The sequence below is a fragment of the Perissodus microlepis genome, chromosome 23 (genome assembly GCF_051167445.1).
Source record: "Perissodus microlepis isolate ML-2025 ecotype Zambia chromosome 23, ASM5116744v1, whole genome shotgun sequence".
NCBI classification, from domain to species: Eukaryota; Metazoa; Chordata; class Actinopteri; order Cichliformes; family Cichlidae; genus Perissodus; species Perissodus microlepis.
In genome coordinates this window covers 37,779,842-37,796,197 of record NC_140482.1, presented here as the reverse complement: position 1 = coordinate 37,796,197, position 16,356 = coordinate 37,779,842, and the positions used below count along the sequence as shown (strand labels likewise).

General features: G+C 38.2%; 2 protein-coding genes across 2 annotated transcripts; both read right to left on the bottom strand.

The window, feature by feature from the left end:
* Nucleotides 1-3,970: 3,970 nt before the first annotated feature.
* LOC146362080 (granzyme B-like) lies at nt 3,971-5,719 on the bottom strand. Its single transcript, XM_084921908.1, has 5 exons — nt 5,621-5,719; nt 5,365-5,524; nt 4,996-5,134; nt 4,575-4,796; nt 3,971-4,479 (listed from the first exon to the last, which is right to left on the bottom strand). The coding sequence occupies exons 1-5, from the start codon at nt 5,676-5,678 to the stop codon at nt 4,324-4,326; spliced, it is 735 nt and encodes a 244-aa protein (XP_084778034.1). The 5' UTR covers nt 5,679-5,719; the 3' UTR covers nt 3,971-4,323.
* Nucleotides 5,720-14,359: 8,640 nt separating this feature from the next.
* LOC146362079 (granzyme B-like) lies at nt 14,360-16,356 on the bottom strand. The gene is made up of 5 exons (XM_084922149.1): nt 16,288-16,356; nt 16,004-16,163; nt 15,361-15,499; nt 15,004-15,228; nt 14,360-14,856 (listed from the first exon to the last, which is right to left on the bottom strand). The coding sequence occupies exons 1-5, from the start codon at nt 16,343-16,345 to the stop codon at nt 14,704-14,706; spliced, it is 735 nt and encodes a 244-aa protein (XP_084778275.1). The 5' UTR covers nt 16,346-16,356; the 3' UTR covers nt 14,360-14,703.

Here is a 16,356-nt window from a genome sequence, read left to right as displayed (position 1 = left end):
ACTCTGCAGACAAGGGAATCTGCCAGTAGCCCTTGGTTAAATCCAGTGTCGTGAAAAAATAGCTGTGCCTAACTGGTTCAGGAGCTCGTCGACCCAGGGCATGGGGTAGGCATCAAACCATAACACTTCGTTCATCCTGCAGTAGTCAGCACAGAACCGTATAGGGCTACACCATGCGCTTCTATTACTCCCATTTTCAGCATTTCAGCCAGTTCTTTCTGAACAATTTGCTGCTTTTGTTCAGGCAGCCTGTAGAACAGATCAATTTGGTTGACCTGTATTATTCTGTCATATTTCATTTATTCTATTATTGTTCATTTCAGCTTTAGCTTTGTAGTTTTAACTATCTTTACTCATTTTTCTTCATACATCAATGTCTGTTGTACTGTAGTATGTATCATATTGTAAATCTAAGATACAAAAATCAATTTTTACTTAAAATGAGCTATTTACTCATTTGCATTTTCATGGTGAAAAGAAGTCATCTTGAAAGATAACAGTGAAAGAGAAAATATTTCTTGCTTGATAATACGCTGCTAAAAAACAAGATATTCTGGATTCTCACTCTCGATTAATCAAAGCTGCACAGCACAAAGTTGGAAATTACTTTTTTTGTTGATTTTAAGGGCAGGAAATCTGAGTTTTGCTTGCCGGTGGACACCACCCCATAAGCCTTTCCACCTTCATAGACTAAAGCTCCACCAGAGTATCTCTGGAAATACATGAACAGTATGTAGTTATTGTAACAATTGAACAATGAGCTTGTTATTATTATTGACCTAACTTTTTTTCTCTAGTTAAGATACAAAAACTACTTACACAAGTTGGTCCAGTTGCACCCTCAGAGCAGTACTTATTTAGCTTAGTACAAAGCTCATTGTCAGTCAGGTTACAGTCAGTCTTTACCGTTTCCTATATTTCCCCCAGGCAGGAACGTCATGAAAATAACCTTTGCCTTGAAGAGTCAATACATATATCGTTAGTGCCAGATTACAGAGGGCAAACACTGCGAGATGAAAGTCAGGGTGAACTACTGAAGAGAATGATACAACACTTCACATCTTCAATCTTGAAACGCTGTCTTGGAACAGAGAGAGAAGGAGGCGTGTGTGTGTGTGTGTGTGTGTGTGTGTGTGTGTGTGTGTGTGTACATTTGCAAATGTTGTGGCTTTGAATCACATTCACATCCACAAATATTAGTTGATTAAGAAGACAAATGCACATGTTTTTCTCATCTTAGACTGTATTATTATTGTGAGAAGGAAAGTAGTTGTTAGCTAAAAAGTTAGCGTATACAAGGTAATTGTGTTAGTTTAGATAAGATAACTATAGCCTTTATGAACCACATTAATGATGAAGAGATTTTATGGATTCAAAGCAGATTTCAAGCAGTTTATGAGGTTAACAATAATGGCCACAATAACCATGTGGTAAAAGAAAATCTACATAGTCTACAGTTAACTGGAAAAGAAAAGGAGTGAATTACATGAAAATGTTTGACACAAGCCCAGACTTACACAAGTAAGTTTGCAGTTTCCACACCTGGTGATTGATGCATGTGAGAAAAACATACAATATAATAAAGCATAAAAGTACAAATAAAGAGAAGAAGTCTTCTTACAGGGACACTGGATGTAGTATAAAATGTAATTCACGTATGAATACGCGGACAACTGACATTGTCTAATGAAAAAGAAAAAAAACAGCTGCGGTAAGTATAACTTAGAATTAATCTCTCCTGGTGATACAGCAACGTAAAAGAAAAACACAAGGAGTGCAAAACTATCATGCATGAGAATATATTTACCTTAATCATAATGTTCTAACCTTCAGTTTTCATTCCTTATACTTAGTTCTACATAGATTACAGTCACTCTTTAAAATCTGTATTAAAAGAAGGCTTGTTAACTTGAATTCAGATCTGATACATTTTTGCATGAAACAGTGCACATGGCTTCAAAAAATCATCTTTGTAGCAATATTGTGATCACAAGAGATAACAAGAGATATGCTGTGAACCTTTAATGCATAGACCATTTTAAATGATAAGAGATTAACAAGAAGTCACGTGCATTCATAATGACGACAGTTGTGGTTGACACTTACTAGCAGTTCTACTAAAAGTAACTCGGGGAAAATAAGAAAACAAAAAAGAGTTGACATTAAAATTCCATGTAATAAAGATGGCCTTCTATTATGCCAGCTGCAAACATGCTAATGCATCTTTATCAGTTGAGTTTTTTATTTTTCATTCAATGAGACATACATTGTCTATCTGATTCTGCTTGAGAGTTGAGAGACTTGAGAGAAAGTGAGAGAAAAAGAAGAGGAGAAGAAGAGTAAAGAAGAGAAATGCCCTTTTCAATGATGAAGCTAAATGCAAAAGAAGTCCCATTCATGGAGCAAATCAGTCAAAAGAACAGTCAGAAACACACCCACGCAGCCTGTGAACATCTGTAGGTATAAAGAGTTTTCTTAAAACTAGTGCCTAATCTTTGGAAAATTTTAAATAACCTTGGATTTCAATATCCTAAAAAAATATCTTTGTACATAGTTCTGCGTGTCTAGCTTTGTGCAGTAATGTGAAAAAGAAAATGAATTTGTTGAAGCCCATTGTTCTCGCCATTTTTAAATCCATGCTTTCTCCACTTTTGGTCTTTTAAACTAAGAATTAACATATTTCAGTCAATAAATCAATTGAAGTTCAGTTCGATCTTGTATATTTGGAAAAATTTATGCATCTGTCATCCAGTTTGCAGCAATCAGGAAGTATAGATTACTATCACCATTTCCTCTATCTGACTTGTGAAACTGCAGTGTATAACACAGGGGTTTTCTCTGTCTTTGTGGTGTTTTTGTGTTATAGTAAATAGCCACACATACACTGTGAATGTGAACTATTCTCTTGAACATTAACAAACATATACACCCATATGCTGCACTGCACTTCTGACATAAAGATCCAACTATAAGAGACCCCTCAGTACGATGTCTGACCTCATCCGTTATACCAATACAAAGCTAGCATAATGTTTCCTCTTCACATGATTTCATTTATTTCTATATGTGGACAAGGAAAATGAGTTAGATGATGAAACTGCCTAAGAGCTACATAGACAAGGATAGATAAAGAACTTACGTCCATGTTTCTAAGAACACGGTCCTCTGTAGTTGAGTGTTTACCATTTACTGGGAGCAATTTAACTTTTCTAGTTAACATGCAAGCAAAGGTTTTTGAGTTTGGGCTGGAGCTCCAACACCACTTTCAAACCTACAGCCAACTTATAGTCACCATTTAACCTAACATGCATGTTTTGGGACTGTGAGAGGAAGCCGGATAACCTCAAAAGAAGACATGATGAGACACTATGAGCCAGTCAGTGGAGGTTTAGAACCCAGGATCTTCATGCAAGGTGACAGCGCCAACTATAGTACATGCAGAAAGTATTCACAGTGCTTTATGTGTTCCAAATTTTCTCATGTTACAGCCTTATTCCAAAATAGATTAAATTCATTTTTTACCTCAGACATCTACACAGAATATCCCTTAATGACAAAGCAAAAAAAGTTTGTTTGAAATTCTTGCAAATTTATTTAAAAAACACACAAACAAGCAAAAGGGAAAATATGTACTTGAGTATTCTGTTAGTACTGTATTAATATAGGGTCCTCTAAAAAAAATCTAAATTATCTCCATTTATGGAGCTAATAAAATTTGCTCTTTGTCATCTCTGTCTGGGTCCTTTGCTGAACAAATTTTAAGCCAACAACTACAGCTAAACAATGAACTACAGCTAAACAATGAATGTATGTTGTCAACCTCTGACCTGTGATGTTCTCTGGGAAGCATGTGCAGTTTACAACTGTCATACATACATTATACACGCATGCACACAAAAACACACACATATTTTATACATACATATATTCTCATTTATCCATATGTTTGTATAATGAAATATAAACACAGTGAGAAGCACAACAGTTTATTGCTGTTACAATCCAACATATCATCTTGGTTTCTCTCTTAAACTAATCTGAAATCTTAACATCTGTTGATTTTAAGAGTAGTAAATGCAGTATCTAACATTAAAATTGGAAAAATGGTATTCATTCTACATTTAAATTTAAGATTTTAAACTATGACTAAAATGAAACTACAGGTTTGCAAAGAAAAGGTTTGTAGCTGGAAGAAAAAAGGCAGCAGTGTGACCATTGCACCACCTTGCCACCCATCATTTTAATAGAATGAGTTCAAATATTCAAATCTCAGTTGTCATATAACTTTTTTTAAAGACAGATTCAATACATGAATTACCACTTTCAATGATGATCTATGACAGAATCAATCCAGTCTCGTTTGTCAGGTATCTTAATGTAACTGTAGAGCTTAAGGCCATCTAGCATTGAGTTACTACTGGCGGACACCACCCCGTATGCCTTTCCATCTTCACAGACTAATGGGCCACCAGAGTCTCCCTAGAAATACAAGAATAGTATGTAGTTATTGCAGCAAGTGAACACTATCATTATCATTATTGACCAAACTTTTTTAAGGTATAAAAGCTACTTACCCTGGATGGTCCAGTGGCACCCTCAGAGCAGTACTTATTTTCCTTAGCACAAATCTCATTCTCAGTCAGGGTTACATTGACTTCCAGGAGCACATCAGAGTCTTCACCGTTTCCCGTGTTTCCCCAACCAGGAACTACACACGATTTTGGCACAAATCCATCATCACGGTCTGCAAGATCAATAGGTTTCACATTCTCGTTGAACACTGCCTTGGTGCTCAACTTCAGGAGCAAGGAGAGACAAAAATATTTGTTAAAATATTACAATATTACATATTTCTGACCCTTCCTTTTAATGCTGTTTGTTTTAGTTGAACATTATCTAAAGGTAATAACATACAATAATAAGAAATTAAATTTGACTTGGAAGAAATAATAATAATTTGACAACAAACCCCCAAAATACTGTTGTTTCTTTTACCTTAAGAAGCATTATATCGTTGCTGTAGGAAAATGGTTTATAGTCTTTGTGTGGAAATGCATTGGTCTCAGGCACCGACACATGCTGTACTCCATTATGGTTGTAGTAATCATGAAGTCCCAAAAAGACTTTGTAGGATCTAAAATGAAATAAGTGCAAACACTTTTTGACAGTGTAAAAGAGAAGAGTGCTGGTCTAACCAAATAAAAAAAAATTCAAAAAATGTTATGAGTACATTCATGAAACCGCCATGAAAAATTTTATCCCAGTCCCTGAGTTTATGAGTAACATAAACCCAGCTTACTGCGATAACAAAATATACTGGACACTTAATTCTTTCTAGGTGAACATAAACTATGTTAAACTTACTTTGCATGGCAGTGGGCAGCAGTCAGCACAAAGTCCTCATTAACGAGGAAGCCATCACAGTGTTTGTTATGACCACCTGAGTTGTGCAGCTCCAAAAGCACCATATATGGTTTGCTATGTGGCACAACTTCACGGCCACCAATGATTTCTCCTGTATAAACTTGAAAGAAAAAAGTTTCTGCATATCAAAATCGTTATCATGCAGTGTTTCAGTTCTGACTTTGGATATAAGTATGCACTAAGAAAACATACTTACCCTGATCTTGAAGAATCAGCACGAATATAAGTACTGCCAGGTTACAGTGGGTAAACATGGTAAGATCAAAGTCAGGGTGAGCTAATAAAGAGCAGTGGGACACTACACTGACAGATTCAATCTTTAAATGCTTTCTTATCACAGAAAGAGAAGGAGGAGTTTGTGTCATTTGCATATGTGAATGATGTGGCTCTATTCATTAACCATATTCACACAAGATCTCTCACCTCCAGAGCCTGATAGGTCATATTTTTATCTGGTATTATAGCTGGTTGTTGTACAGTCTTACCTTACAATATAAAGCACCTTGAAGCATCTGTTTTTGTAATTATGATTGTTGCTGTAATTGACGCTATATAAATAAGACTGAATTTAATTCAATTGAATTCAGTTTAATTGAAAACAGTATTAGTGACCAGCACTTCCTAGAACAATCCATGTCACTGGAGGAATGGCTAAAAAATTATCAATGGGCAGGTGAACAACAAACAAGTCCACTAGAGGCCTGTGTGTTTTCAACATACCCAGAGTATCTTTCCATGATCACTTACCATAATACTGACAATCAGCATAGGTAGTTACACAAAGTTAACCCTAGGTTTCCTCTGCATGAAAAGAGTGGCATTGGCAGCATCTGACTAATCACAATAACTGATAAGTGTACTCACAGAAGTTTACTTGACTTTTCAAAGGAAAATTCAATTGTGCTATGGAAAAAGATATGAATAGATTAAACAAGCAATACAAATTGAAAGCACCACAGCAGTGAGTGTTAAAGGAACTGCACAGTAGTGTTAAAAGTGTGCATATTGAGTGCTTTTGTCATTATTAATGTAATAGTAATATCTCTGTTCTATTCCTAAAGTTTAGAAAAATGGAAAAAGGTAAAAATGCAGATTCGCTGCGTTAACAGACTTACCAAAATTACAGCTCTATCATTAAGACAAGGGAAAATCAGATGGATTATTTTTAAATATTTTGTTAACTAATTGCTAAAAATATCTCAGGTGGCAAAGCATTAAGATCAGGCATAATTCTGTTGTGGAAATCATATTGTGGAATACTTCAAGAAATCAGAAGAAAACACAGTTCATAGACAGAAAAAGAGATGCAATTTTTAAATCTAAGTTCCCGCAGTTTTGGGGTTTGTTTGTTTTTTCCTGTTAATGAGTCAGTTGAAGTTCACTTTTTTTCTCAGTCTTGTGTATTTTTCTGTCTTAGTTACACATATTGAAATGTTCTTCTGTAATCTTTTTTTTTTTTTTTTTGCCGTTATCAGGAAGCATAGATTACTATCACTTTTTCCGCTGACTTGTGAAACTGCAATTTCTTACATTCTCCACTCTCTAGTCTTCTCTACTCAACGTTGCTCAATGTTTATGGCTTGCTTTACAGCCACAAAGACCTCACTAGACATATGATTTTCTGCTCAAAACCAGTATTGCATGGGTTTTGGTTTATCTCAGCGGATGAGCAGGTGACCACATGCCACAAGGCCAAATGTAGAAACCTAGGTTCATTTCTAGCCAAAGTACATCAACTCATTTTACTTTTGCAGATTTCTGGTCAGAATCTGTTTGTTTGTTTGTTTGTTTGTTTTTTTAATAATGTACCCAAATGCTGACTATGCTAAATCAGCTTTATAAGTATATATTTATCCATATTTGTTTTGTGGCTTCTTTTCTTCTTTACATCTCTGCTGTATTCAACCAGTGGCATACAAGACTTCCAGACTTCCAAAAACATTATAGAAAAAATGGCATAAAGCTGTAGTATCTACCAACATATCTAATAGGAAATTAAAATGTTTTGTTCATTAGAATGAGATTCGTGGCTGACTCTTGCTTGCATGCACATGCAGTTTTGATGTTCTTATACGGTGCTCATATTTAATTTAATTAATTCAGTTTTATATAGACTGAAGTCGTTCCTTAATTCATTTATTGTTTACTGTTCGGTATTTTGAAGGCAAACCTGATGACATGCAATCGGTGTAGGCTGCAATAAGGGGTGCACATGGCTTCAAAAAGCATATCAGCAAACACTGCAGGAACACTGCAGGAAAAAAGATATGTAGTTAATGAGACATTTAGTACACAGATCCATATATATGATAACAGATTAACAAGAACTGACAGCTGACACTCATTTCACTACAGTCCTTTCAGCAAGAAAGGTCAAAAGTACTAGAGAACATTAAAAGTTCTCTGTATCAAGATGACTGTGATTCTTTCAGCTTCATGTTGAAAGATTAAAATTCCTTATTTGAAATTCCTATTAAAGGTTACATTGTTCACCTCACATATGTTAGTGCTTATATTTTTAACAGGATTCTCAGATAACATGAGTAAACCAGTGGCAGACTGCTCATCAAGAGCACCTGGACATTTCTTGATGGCCTGAGTCTTATTTTTATCTGCTGTGAGCAGTCAACATTTCGGTGAAAAAGTAGCGATCAGGAAAGAATTGGCAGCCCATTTCAGAATCCATAATGCAGGAAAAAACTCTGTCACTGCCACTGTCCCTGGTTTGAGTGTACCAAAGAAATACGTAGAGCTGCCCAGTTTGGGATGGAGTCACATTTTCTAGTGCAAGCCCACATGTTAACATAGCTCAAAATATAATGAAAAACATATTATAACAAATGACATGACTTAAACCTTTGGAAATGACACCAGATGCTATTGTGGGCTGTTAGTGCAATATACTGTGATTTATACCTAAGCTTATATAGTTTTTTGACGCATTAGCTATTAACTTAAATACAGTTTGAGCATCAGTCTTGTGTGTCTGTCTTGGCGACATGTGCTGAAATGTTCTTCCGCCTGGCATCCTGTTTATAAGATGAAGTTTAGATTACTGTTATAAACTGTGTCCCCTGTCTGATGTTGTAAAATTGCAGTGAGATATATCTCAGTTTTGAGTTGATCTTTTTTTAATCATGCACCAAAAGCAACAGTTGCAACTTTTATATATTATTTTATAATTCAAATTGTTAGGGTGTTGTTACAAATGTCATTGGCAGAGTGCAGCACCTGAATCTAATGCTGGATTACATAAACATCTACAGCAGGGGTAGGCAACTCCAGGCCTCGAGTGCCGGTGTCCTGCAGGTTTTAGATCACACCCTGGGTTAACACACCTGAATCAAATGATTAGTTCATTACCAGGCCTCTGGAGAACTTCAAGAAATGCTGAGGAGTCATTTAGCCCTTTAAATCAGCTGTGATGGATCATGGACACATCTAAAACCTCCAGGACACCGGCACTCGAGGCCTGGAATTGCCTACCCCTGATCTACAGTATAGCTATGGTTCAGAAATTTACATCCACTGAAGGACCAAAATTATGATTCATGCTCATAACGAGTGGATGCAAACTATTAACCACAACTGCATCTTCCATAAACGTTTGCCATGATACGCCAATCTCTACAATCTCTTAAACCTATTTTCTGCATATTCCAGCATATAAAATAAAATATTTTTTTGTGCTTACACTCACTGTTTCACATAGATAAACGTAAAACACAGCAAAAACTAAAGCTCTAAGCAGCAACACTAAGTCCTGTCGCTCTTAAATCTATTTTTCACCTGTTCAGCAGGAGTAGAGCATTTGGGGAGTTGCCCGGTGCTGCAGTGGTCATGTCAGTGGGGGGATCCACGGGTTTCTCTGTGACTTTCACATTCCTGTGGCAGCTTGCTAGGTGCTTGCTCAGATTTGAAGTTTACTTTTTCTTCCCACAGTAGAGACACTAATGTTTTTGTCACTTTTTACGGAGTAAAAATTGAAGGAATGTCAGTAGTTCCATGCTTTTAACACTACATGGTTGTACTCTGTCACACACTCCATATTATCCGTTGTTGATCTACATACGTCTGTTGCAGCCACGGACATCGCACGCACATCATTGTCATGAGACACTCTCACAAACAAAATCACGGTTTAGTAACACAGTAACACAGCATGCTTACGGGACCTCCGCCTCTTTGGGAACATCTCAGTCCCCCCCCCCCCCAGGTGTGGCGGCCAGGTCTACAACCACCACACTCCCTGCCAGTGGCTGATGCCCTAAGCCGTCGGTGCGTTGGTGGTTCTTGTTTAATAGATATGCTGGTGTCCATTTCACGCATTGGTTGCCGTGAAATGGACACCAGCATATCTATTAAACATTTTGCTGTAAAACTGGGTTGCAAGAAGGGGTCATTATGCAAATTATTTGCTACTGAAAATTAATGGTTCCTCAGACCACCAGGTCATTTATTCTATTTTGTAGTTTTCTGGTGAGTACCTGGTTTTGTAGAATGCACCCAAATGTTGATTATGGTAAAATGACCACATTTGACAGCTGATATATTTTTATCTTCACCACTCTGTTCCAGCCCCTCCAGTGGCAGCCATAGGTCTACCAATTAAAAGGTTGTGGATCAGGCTACTCCCATTCATGTGTCAGAGTATCCTTAAGAACCCCACGTTGCATCGATCACAATGTGTGATAAAAGTTAGATAAAGGATAAAATGCAGAACAAAAGCACTGTTGCCTCACAGTCCTGTGTTTTAATCCACTATTTAGCCAGAGCCTTGCATGTGGAGTTTGCATGTTCTCCTTGTGTTTGCGTGGGTTCTCTCTGGGTACTCTGGCTTCCTCCCACATGCAGTTTCTGAGGTTGTAGTGCATTCCTGAATAGGTCTGAAGTCATAAATTCCAGTTCTCAGTTGTAAATGTTTTGTGGAATGCCCTCTCAAATCACATTTCCTATTCAGAAAGTTAAAGCACACCCGCATACATAATAAGTAAATCAACATGGTGGAACTGAATGCAAAACAATAGTAAAACTGTAAACTTTTGATCTGTATTGCCCCAGACCCAAGGGCACCCACCCTCAGCAGGGGCCCGACAGAGACAGGGGGCACAGGCCCTGCCAAGAAGCCACCTAGAACGAGCCAGCACACACCCAAACATCAAGCCCTGGAGACTGAGGGGGGGGGGGGGGTGGAATAGGCCCCCCACCTGGGGGAGTCTAAGATGTTCTAAGAGAGAGGGAGGCATCGTGCAAATGACCCTCCACCAGACAACAGGTGGTGTCAGCTCAGCAGAACCAAGTAAACAGTGCACATGTCTTAATGAAAGCATCTATTCAACATTACTGTGATGAAGAGAGAGAACTTATGGTACACAGTTCAACCAGATTGTGACATGTGATAACTGATTAACAGGAAGCCTTGTACATTCAAAATGTTGAGGTTCGTGGTAGACAGGTCACACCAGTGCTGCTAGCAGTCAATGTCAGGAAGAACACATGCAATGTATAAGTGTAACCTAGCAATGTAAATAAGAAAAGACTAAGGAGGTTGGAAAGAAAAGCGTCTAGACTTCTTTAAGTTGCTTGAAGACATTTCACCTCTCATCCGAGAAGCTTCTTCAGTTCTAAGAGTCCCAGATTTAAACCCCGTGGGAGTAGCCCCCAAAGAGGGACAAAAGGACCCCCTGATGATCCTCTACCTAATCACATGAGCCAAGGTGTGAAAACGGGTGTGGGTCTCAATCAGCCAGGGTTTCGGGTGAGCTCATTGTGAAACCTAGCCCCACCCTATCATGTGATTTCCTGAGGTCAGATGGCCCAGGATGTGAGTGGGCGTTAAGACGTCTGGGAAGGATCTCAAAACTGGATTATAGATGGCAGACAGTTGGTGTCGTAAGCCACCGCCTCTGTGCAAAGATGGTCGCTCACAGTGGACATAAATGGCTTCTTTCACTCCTCTTTCTTCTCTGTCCAAAATGTGAACATTGGCATCCTCGAAACAGTCTTTCGAGGGACTCTCCACCATTTGACCCTTATATCTGAAGAAGCTTCTCGGATGAGAGGTGAAACGTCTTCAAGCAACTTAAAGAAGTCCAGACGCTTTCCTTTCCAAGCTCCTTAGACTACGATGACCTGGATGACTGAGAACCTTCACAGACATAAATAAGAAAACAGAGAAGTGCAAGAGAAAGATAAAACACCACTGTTTGAAGAAGACTTTGTTATGTTTTGAACCAGATAATAATCATGGAATGGATTATCATGATAGCTGATAGTACTTATGTGCAATTCTGGTTAACATTAGGCAAAGCTAGTCAGCACAGACTTTGGTTCACCCGCTGTCTTCTTCATTTTTCAAGCTGTGTCACACTTTCCTCAGATGCAGTTCAGTTTGAAAAATAATGAGGTATAACAAAATAAACCTTTCCAATGGAAAAGAAAAACTTTAAGAGGAGTCAGTTCAACAACCTGATATATTCTTGCAAAAAACAACAACAAAAAAACCAAAACTTATGAAAAGACCAGAAAGTGAATGACCACAAATATCCTGAGCCAGACTGGGACCTGTCCAGAGTGCAGCCCTATTACATCTAACAAACACTAATATTACTAAGGTAATATGATCTTCACAATAGTTGATAGCCATGTAGTCAATGCTGTTATAGGTATCCATGTACTGTACAATATGCACAGATAGATACCTTCTTATGGTGGAGAGAGACCTCTTGTGGACACTTTAGAGTATTTATGATAGCTCTGGCTGTTCTGGGAGATGTTCTGATTTCTTATTTAGCACTTTTCTACTTTTCATACTCATACACATTCATACTCCAATGAATGCATCTAAGAGCAAATTGGTATTAATATCTTGTCCTAAGGATATTTGGCATACAGAATGGAGCAGGCAGGGTTCAAACCACCAACCTTCCAATTAGTAGATGAGCTGCCATACCTTCCAAGCTTCAGCCACATTTAGTTCAACACTATATGTAACAGATAATAATGAATAGTAAAAGGAATAGTTGTGAGTTGTCCACTGAAGTTAACTTTTATTATTTTCTAACCCCAACATTCATTTAGTGTAGCATAGATAGATGAAATGCAATATGATTTAAAATTCACTTGATATGCTAAGCTGTGCTTTGCTACTATGCTGTGTATGTTGGCTACAGCAAGGTAGACTGACCATAGAGGGAGTCATAGAAAAGGGAGTTGGTGGCCTGAACACATCCAATCCCACCCAATACCCAACTTGGATGGGAAGCTGCCATCAGGGATGATGCCGTCATTCACCTCCTACATCGTTCCCTCGCTCACCTGGAGACCGCTGGAAGCACTGTGAGAATCATGTTCTTTGATTTCTCCAGTGCCTTCAACACTATTCGGGACGACAAGGAGTACAGAGGACTGACCCAAGACTTTGTGGACTGGTGCCAGCTGAACTACCTCCAGATCAACGCCAGTAAAACCAACGAGCTGGTGGTAGACTTCCACAGGCACAAACATCCTCCACTGCAACCACTGAACATCCAAGGTATGGACATTGAGGCTGTGGACAGCTACAGGTACCTTGGTGTTCATCTGAACAACAAATTGGACTGGACTCATAACTCAGACGCCCTCTACAGGAAAGGGCAGAGCAGGCTGTACCTGCTGCGGAGACTCAGGTTGTTTGGAGTGAAGGGCCCACTCCTGACGACCTTCTATGACTCTGTGGTGGCCTCAGCTATCTTTTGCGGTGTGGTCTGCTGGGGTGGCAACATCTCTGCCGGGGACAGGAAGAGACTGAACAGGCTGATTAGAAGGGCCAGCTCTGTTCTAGGATGCCCTCTGGACCCAGTGGAGGTGGTGAGTGACAGGAGAATGGTGGCCAAGCTGTCATCCCTGATGGACAACATCTCCCACCCCATACAGGAGACTGTGACAGCACTGAGCAGCTCCTTCAGTGGGAGACTGCGGCACCCACCGTGTGGGACGGAGAGATTTCGCAGGTCTTTCCTCCCCACTGCTGTCAGACTCCACAACAAAGACTCCAACTGATCTAACACACACATCCACACGTGCAATAACACTAAGTGCAATACTCTTTTTCTGACAAAGTTGACAAAGAATTTTATTCTATTTATTCTACTGTATATAGTATTTTATTTTATTCTATTCTGTACAGTTGTGTACAGTATTTTATTCTTATTGTATTCTAATTTTGCTATATAACTTTTGCACTGTTCACTTCCTGCTGTGACAAAACAAATTTCCCATGTGTGGGACTAATAAAAGTTATCTTATCTTATCTTAAGCATTTTGTAGTACCTATGCTGAATGCACTGGAAACCCAAGCTGTGCCTGACAGGTTTGTGTGATCCGCGGTGTAGCCAGCATGTTAATACATGCAGTGTATATGTCTGTGTACAGCACAATTGTGACAAAGACAGGCAGATTCAGTGGCTGATGCATTTGCTTCTTTGTGTGCTGACTGTTCTTTCTGCAGAAGCTTAATAAACATAGACTAATGTCTTGTTAGGAGACTCAGTCAGTGTAAGTGAAATTAGCCATTTAATTGACTAATGATTAGATAAACCAGGCATATTATAAAGTACTTCAGCTTCACTAAAAAAAAAACATGTCTAAAGCTTTTTATACAGATGTCCACTTTTAAGAAGACCACTGTTGTAGAGACAGACAATCCATTCACACCTGCAGCCAATGTAAAGTCAATGAGAATCGATATGGGAACCAAAACAATAAGTAATATCAATAGTGAAATCAGAATTTCTAAATTCTAATCAATTTGTAATTCTAATGTATTTACTGTAGTTCTATGCCATTAATATGACATAATGATATAAGAATGGCTGATGGATGATGAAAAGAAGTCAGTTGGAATAACAGAAAAACAGTGAAAATGCAAAATTTTAATAACATCTGTCAAACAAATCATCCTGAATCTAAAAGAAACAAGAATGTTTAAAGTACAGGCCTTTTTAAAAACAAAACAAAAAAATCAGGTAATGCAGTATCTAACATCAGCATCTCATTTAATAAACAGCATTGAGTATATAGTAAAAGTTCAGATTCTACTTAACTGTAACTGATGTGCAACTTAATGTATGTTTGTTTTGTGTTGTTGTTTTTTTTAAGTTTTTTTGATGCATATCTACCAAAACAACTCAGTTATCTAATTTTAACGCAGTATCGCATCACTTCTTTTTCAAGCTAAACCCAAGCACAAATTCTAATACTGGGGTTTGATCAGCTAAGTTTTACATGGTTTATTTTATCTTAATTATGTTTCATAATGCAGTCAATCCAGTCTCGGTTGTCAGGTATCTTAGTGTAACTATAAATTGCTGATCTATCTGGGTTTAGCTTGCTGGCGGACACCACCCCATATGCCTTTCCATCTTCACAGACTAATGGGCCACCAGAGTCTCCCTGGAAATACAAGCATACAATACATTATGTAGTTACTGGACCATAACTAAGTGTAATCATAACAGTAAGCTGATTATCATTATTTACCAAACTTGTTAATTAATAAATTAATTTATTTATAGTAAAGGTTTAATAAAAAACACTTACTTGACCTGGGCCACCCTTGTCCTTTGAGCAGTACTTATTTTCCTTAACACACATCTCATTTTCAACCAGGGTTACATTGACTTCCAAAAGTTTGGGAGATGGGTGTTTGCTGTTTTCTGTACTTCCCCAACCAGAGACTATGCATGATTTTGGCAGCGATCTATCATCACGGTCTGCGAGATCAATCGGTTTCACATTCTTGTTTAACACTGCCTTGGTACTCAACTTCAGGAACAAAGAGAGATAAAAATGTTATTTAATGCTGTTTTGTTCAATTGAGCAAAAATGATAAGAAACCACATTTAGGATGATAACACTGTAAAGTCTGTCATTAAATATTATTTTAGTTTATTTTACCTTCAGAAGCATTATGTCATTTTTGAATTCAGCTTGATCATAGCCTTTCTGTGGAAATGCATTTTCCCCAGGCACATTCACATGCTGTACTTCATTCTGCTTGTTGTAATTATGAAGTCCCAGAAAGACTCTGTAGGACCTGAAATAAAATGAGTGCAAACAATTTTCAGACATTTAAGTTAGCTGTCCCCAACCCCCGGGCCACAGACCGGTCGTTTAGTACCGGGCCAGGAGAGTTGAGGCTCGGGTGTGAAAATTCATGTTTGTTTGTTTTTTTGTTTTTATCATTAACTTGGTTTCCCTGGGTCTTTTCAAATGTGTTATGAATATTTTTTTTTTTTTTTTGGTACTGGTTCTGGTTTTATTTTGTTGTATTTATCAGCAACACTTTAAAGGCCGGTCCGTGAAAATATTGTCGGACATAAACCGGTCCGTGGATCAAAAAAGGTTGGGGACCGCTGATTTAAGTGATACAATATACAACAAAAGAAAAGTTTTTCAATACTAATTTATGACAAAACTTATGAAGCCACCATGAAACAAAGATCTCAGTCTCAGAGAGTAACTTAAGCTTGGTGTTTGGATAAGAAAATTTATCGGTTCACATAATTCCCTTTAGGTAAACATAAACTGTTAAACTTACTCAGCTTGGCAGTGGGCAGCAGTCACCACAAAATGCTCATTCACAAGGAAGCCATCACAGTGTGCTTTCTGACCACCTGGTCTGTGCATCTCCAAAAGCACCATGTATGGCCTGCTGTGTGCCACGGCCTCATGGCCACCGATGATTTCTCCAGTGTGAACTGCGTGAGTGGGAGCAGGATGGGGGGTTGTGTCATATTCTATTAAATCAAAATCTTAACCTTGCACAGTCTCAGTTTTGACATCATGCATGACATCACATATGCACTATGAAAAGAGACTTACCTTTATCATGAAGAGTCAGTACAACTATCAGTACTGCCAGGTTACAGTGAGTAAACATGATGAGATCAA

Excerpts from the sequence above, each read along its gene's own strand:
- LOC146362080 (XM_084921908.1), bottom strand. The coding sequence starts at position 5,678 with ATGTTTACCCACTGTAACCTGGCAGTACTTATATTCGTGCTGATTCTT. Across the intron at positions 5,135-5,364 it reads GCTGCCCACTGCCATGCAAA|ATCCTACAAAGTCTTTTTGG; the intron begins GTAAGTTTAACA and ends ATTTCATTTTAG. Across the intron at positions 4,480-4,574 it reads GTGCCACTGGACCATCCAGG|GGAGACTCTGGTGGCCCATT; the intron begins GTAAGTAGCTTT and ends TTGTATTTCTAG.
- LOC146362079 (XM_084922149.1), bottom strand. The coding sequence starts at position 16,345 with ATGTTTACTCACTGTAACCTGGCAGTACTGATAGTTGTACTGACTCTT. Across the intron at positions 15,500-16,003 it reads GCTGCCCACTGCCAAGCTGA|GTCCTACAGAGTCTTTCTGG; the intron begins GTAAGTTTAACA and ends ATTTTATTTCAG. Across the intron at positions 15,229-15,360 it reads ATGACATAATGCTTCTGAAG|TTGAGTACCAAGGCAGTGTT; the intron begins GTAAAATAAACT and ends TTGTTCCTGAAG.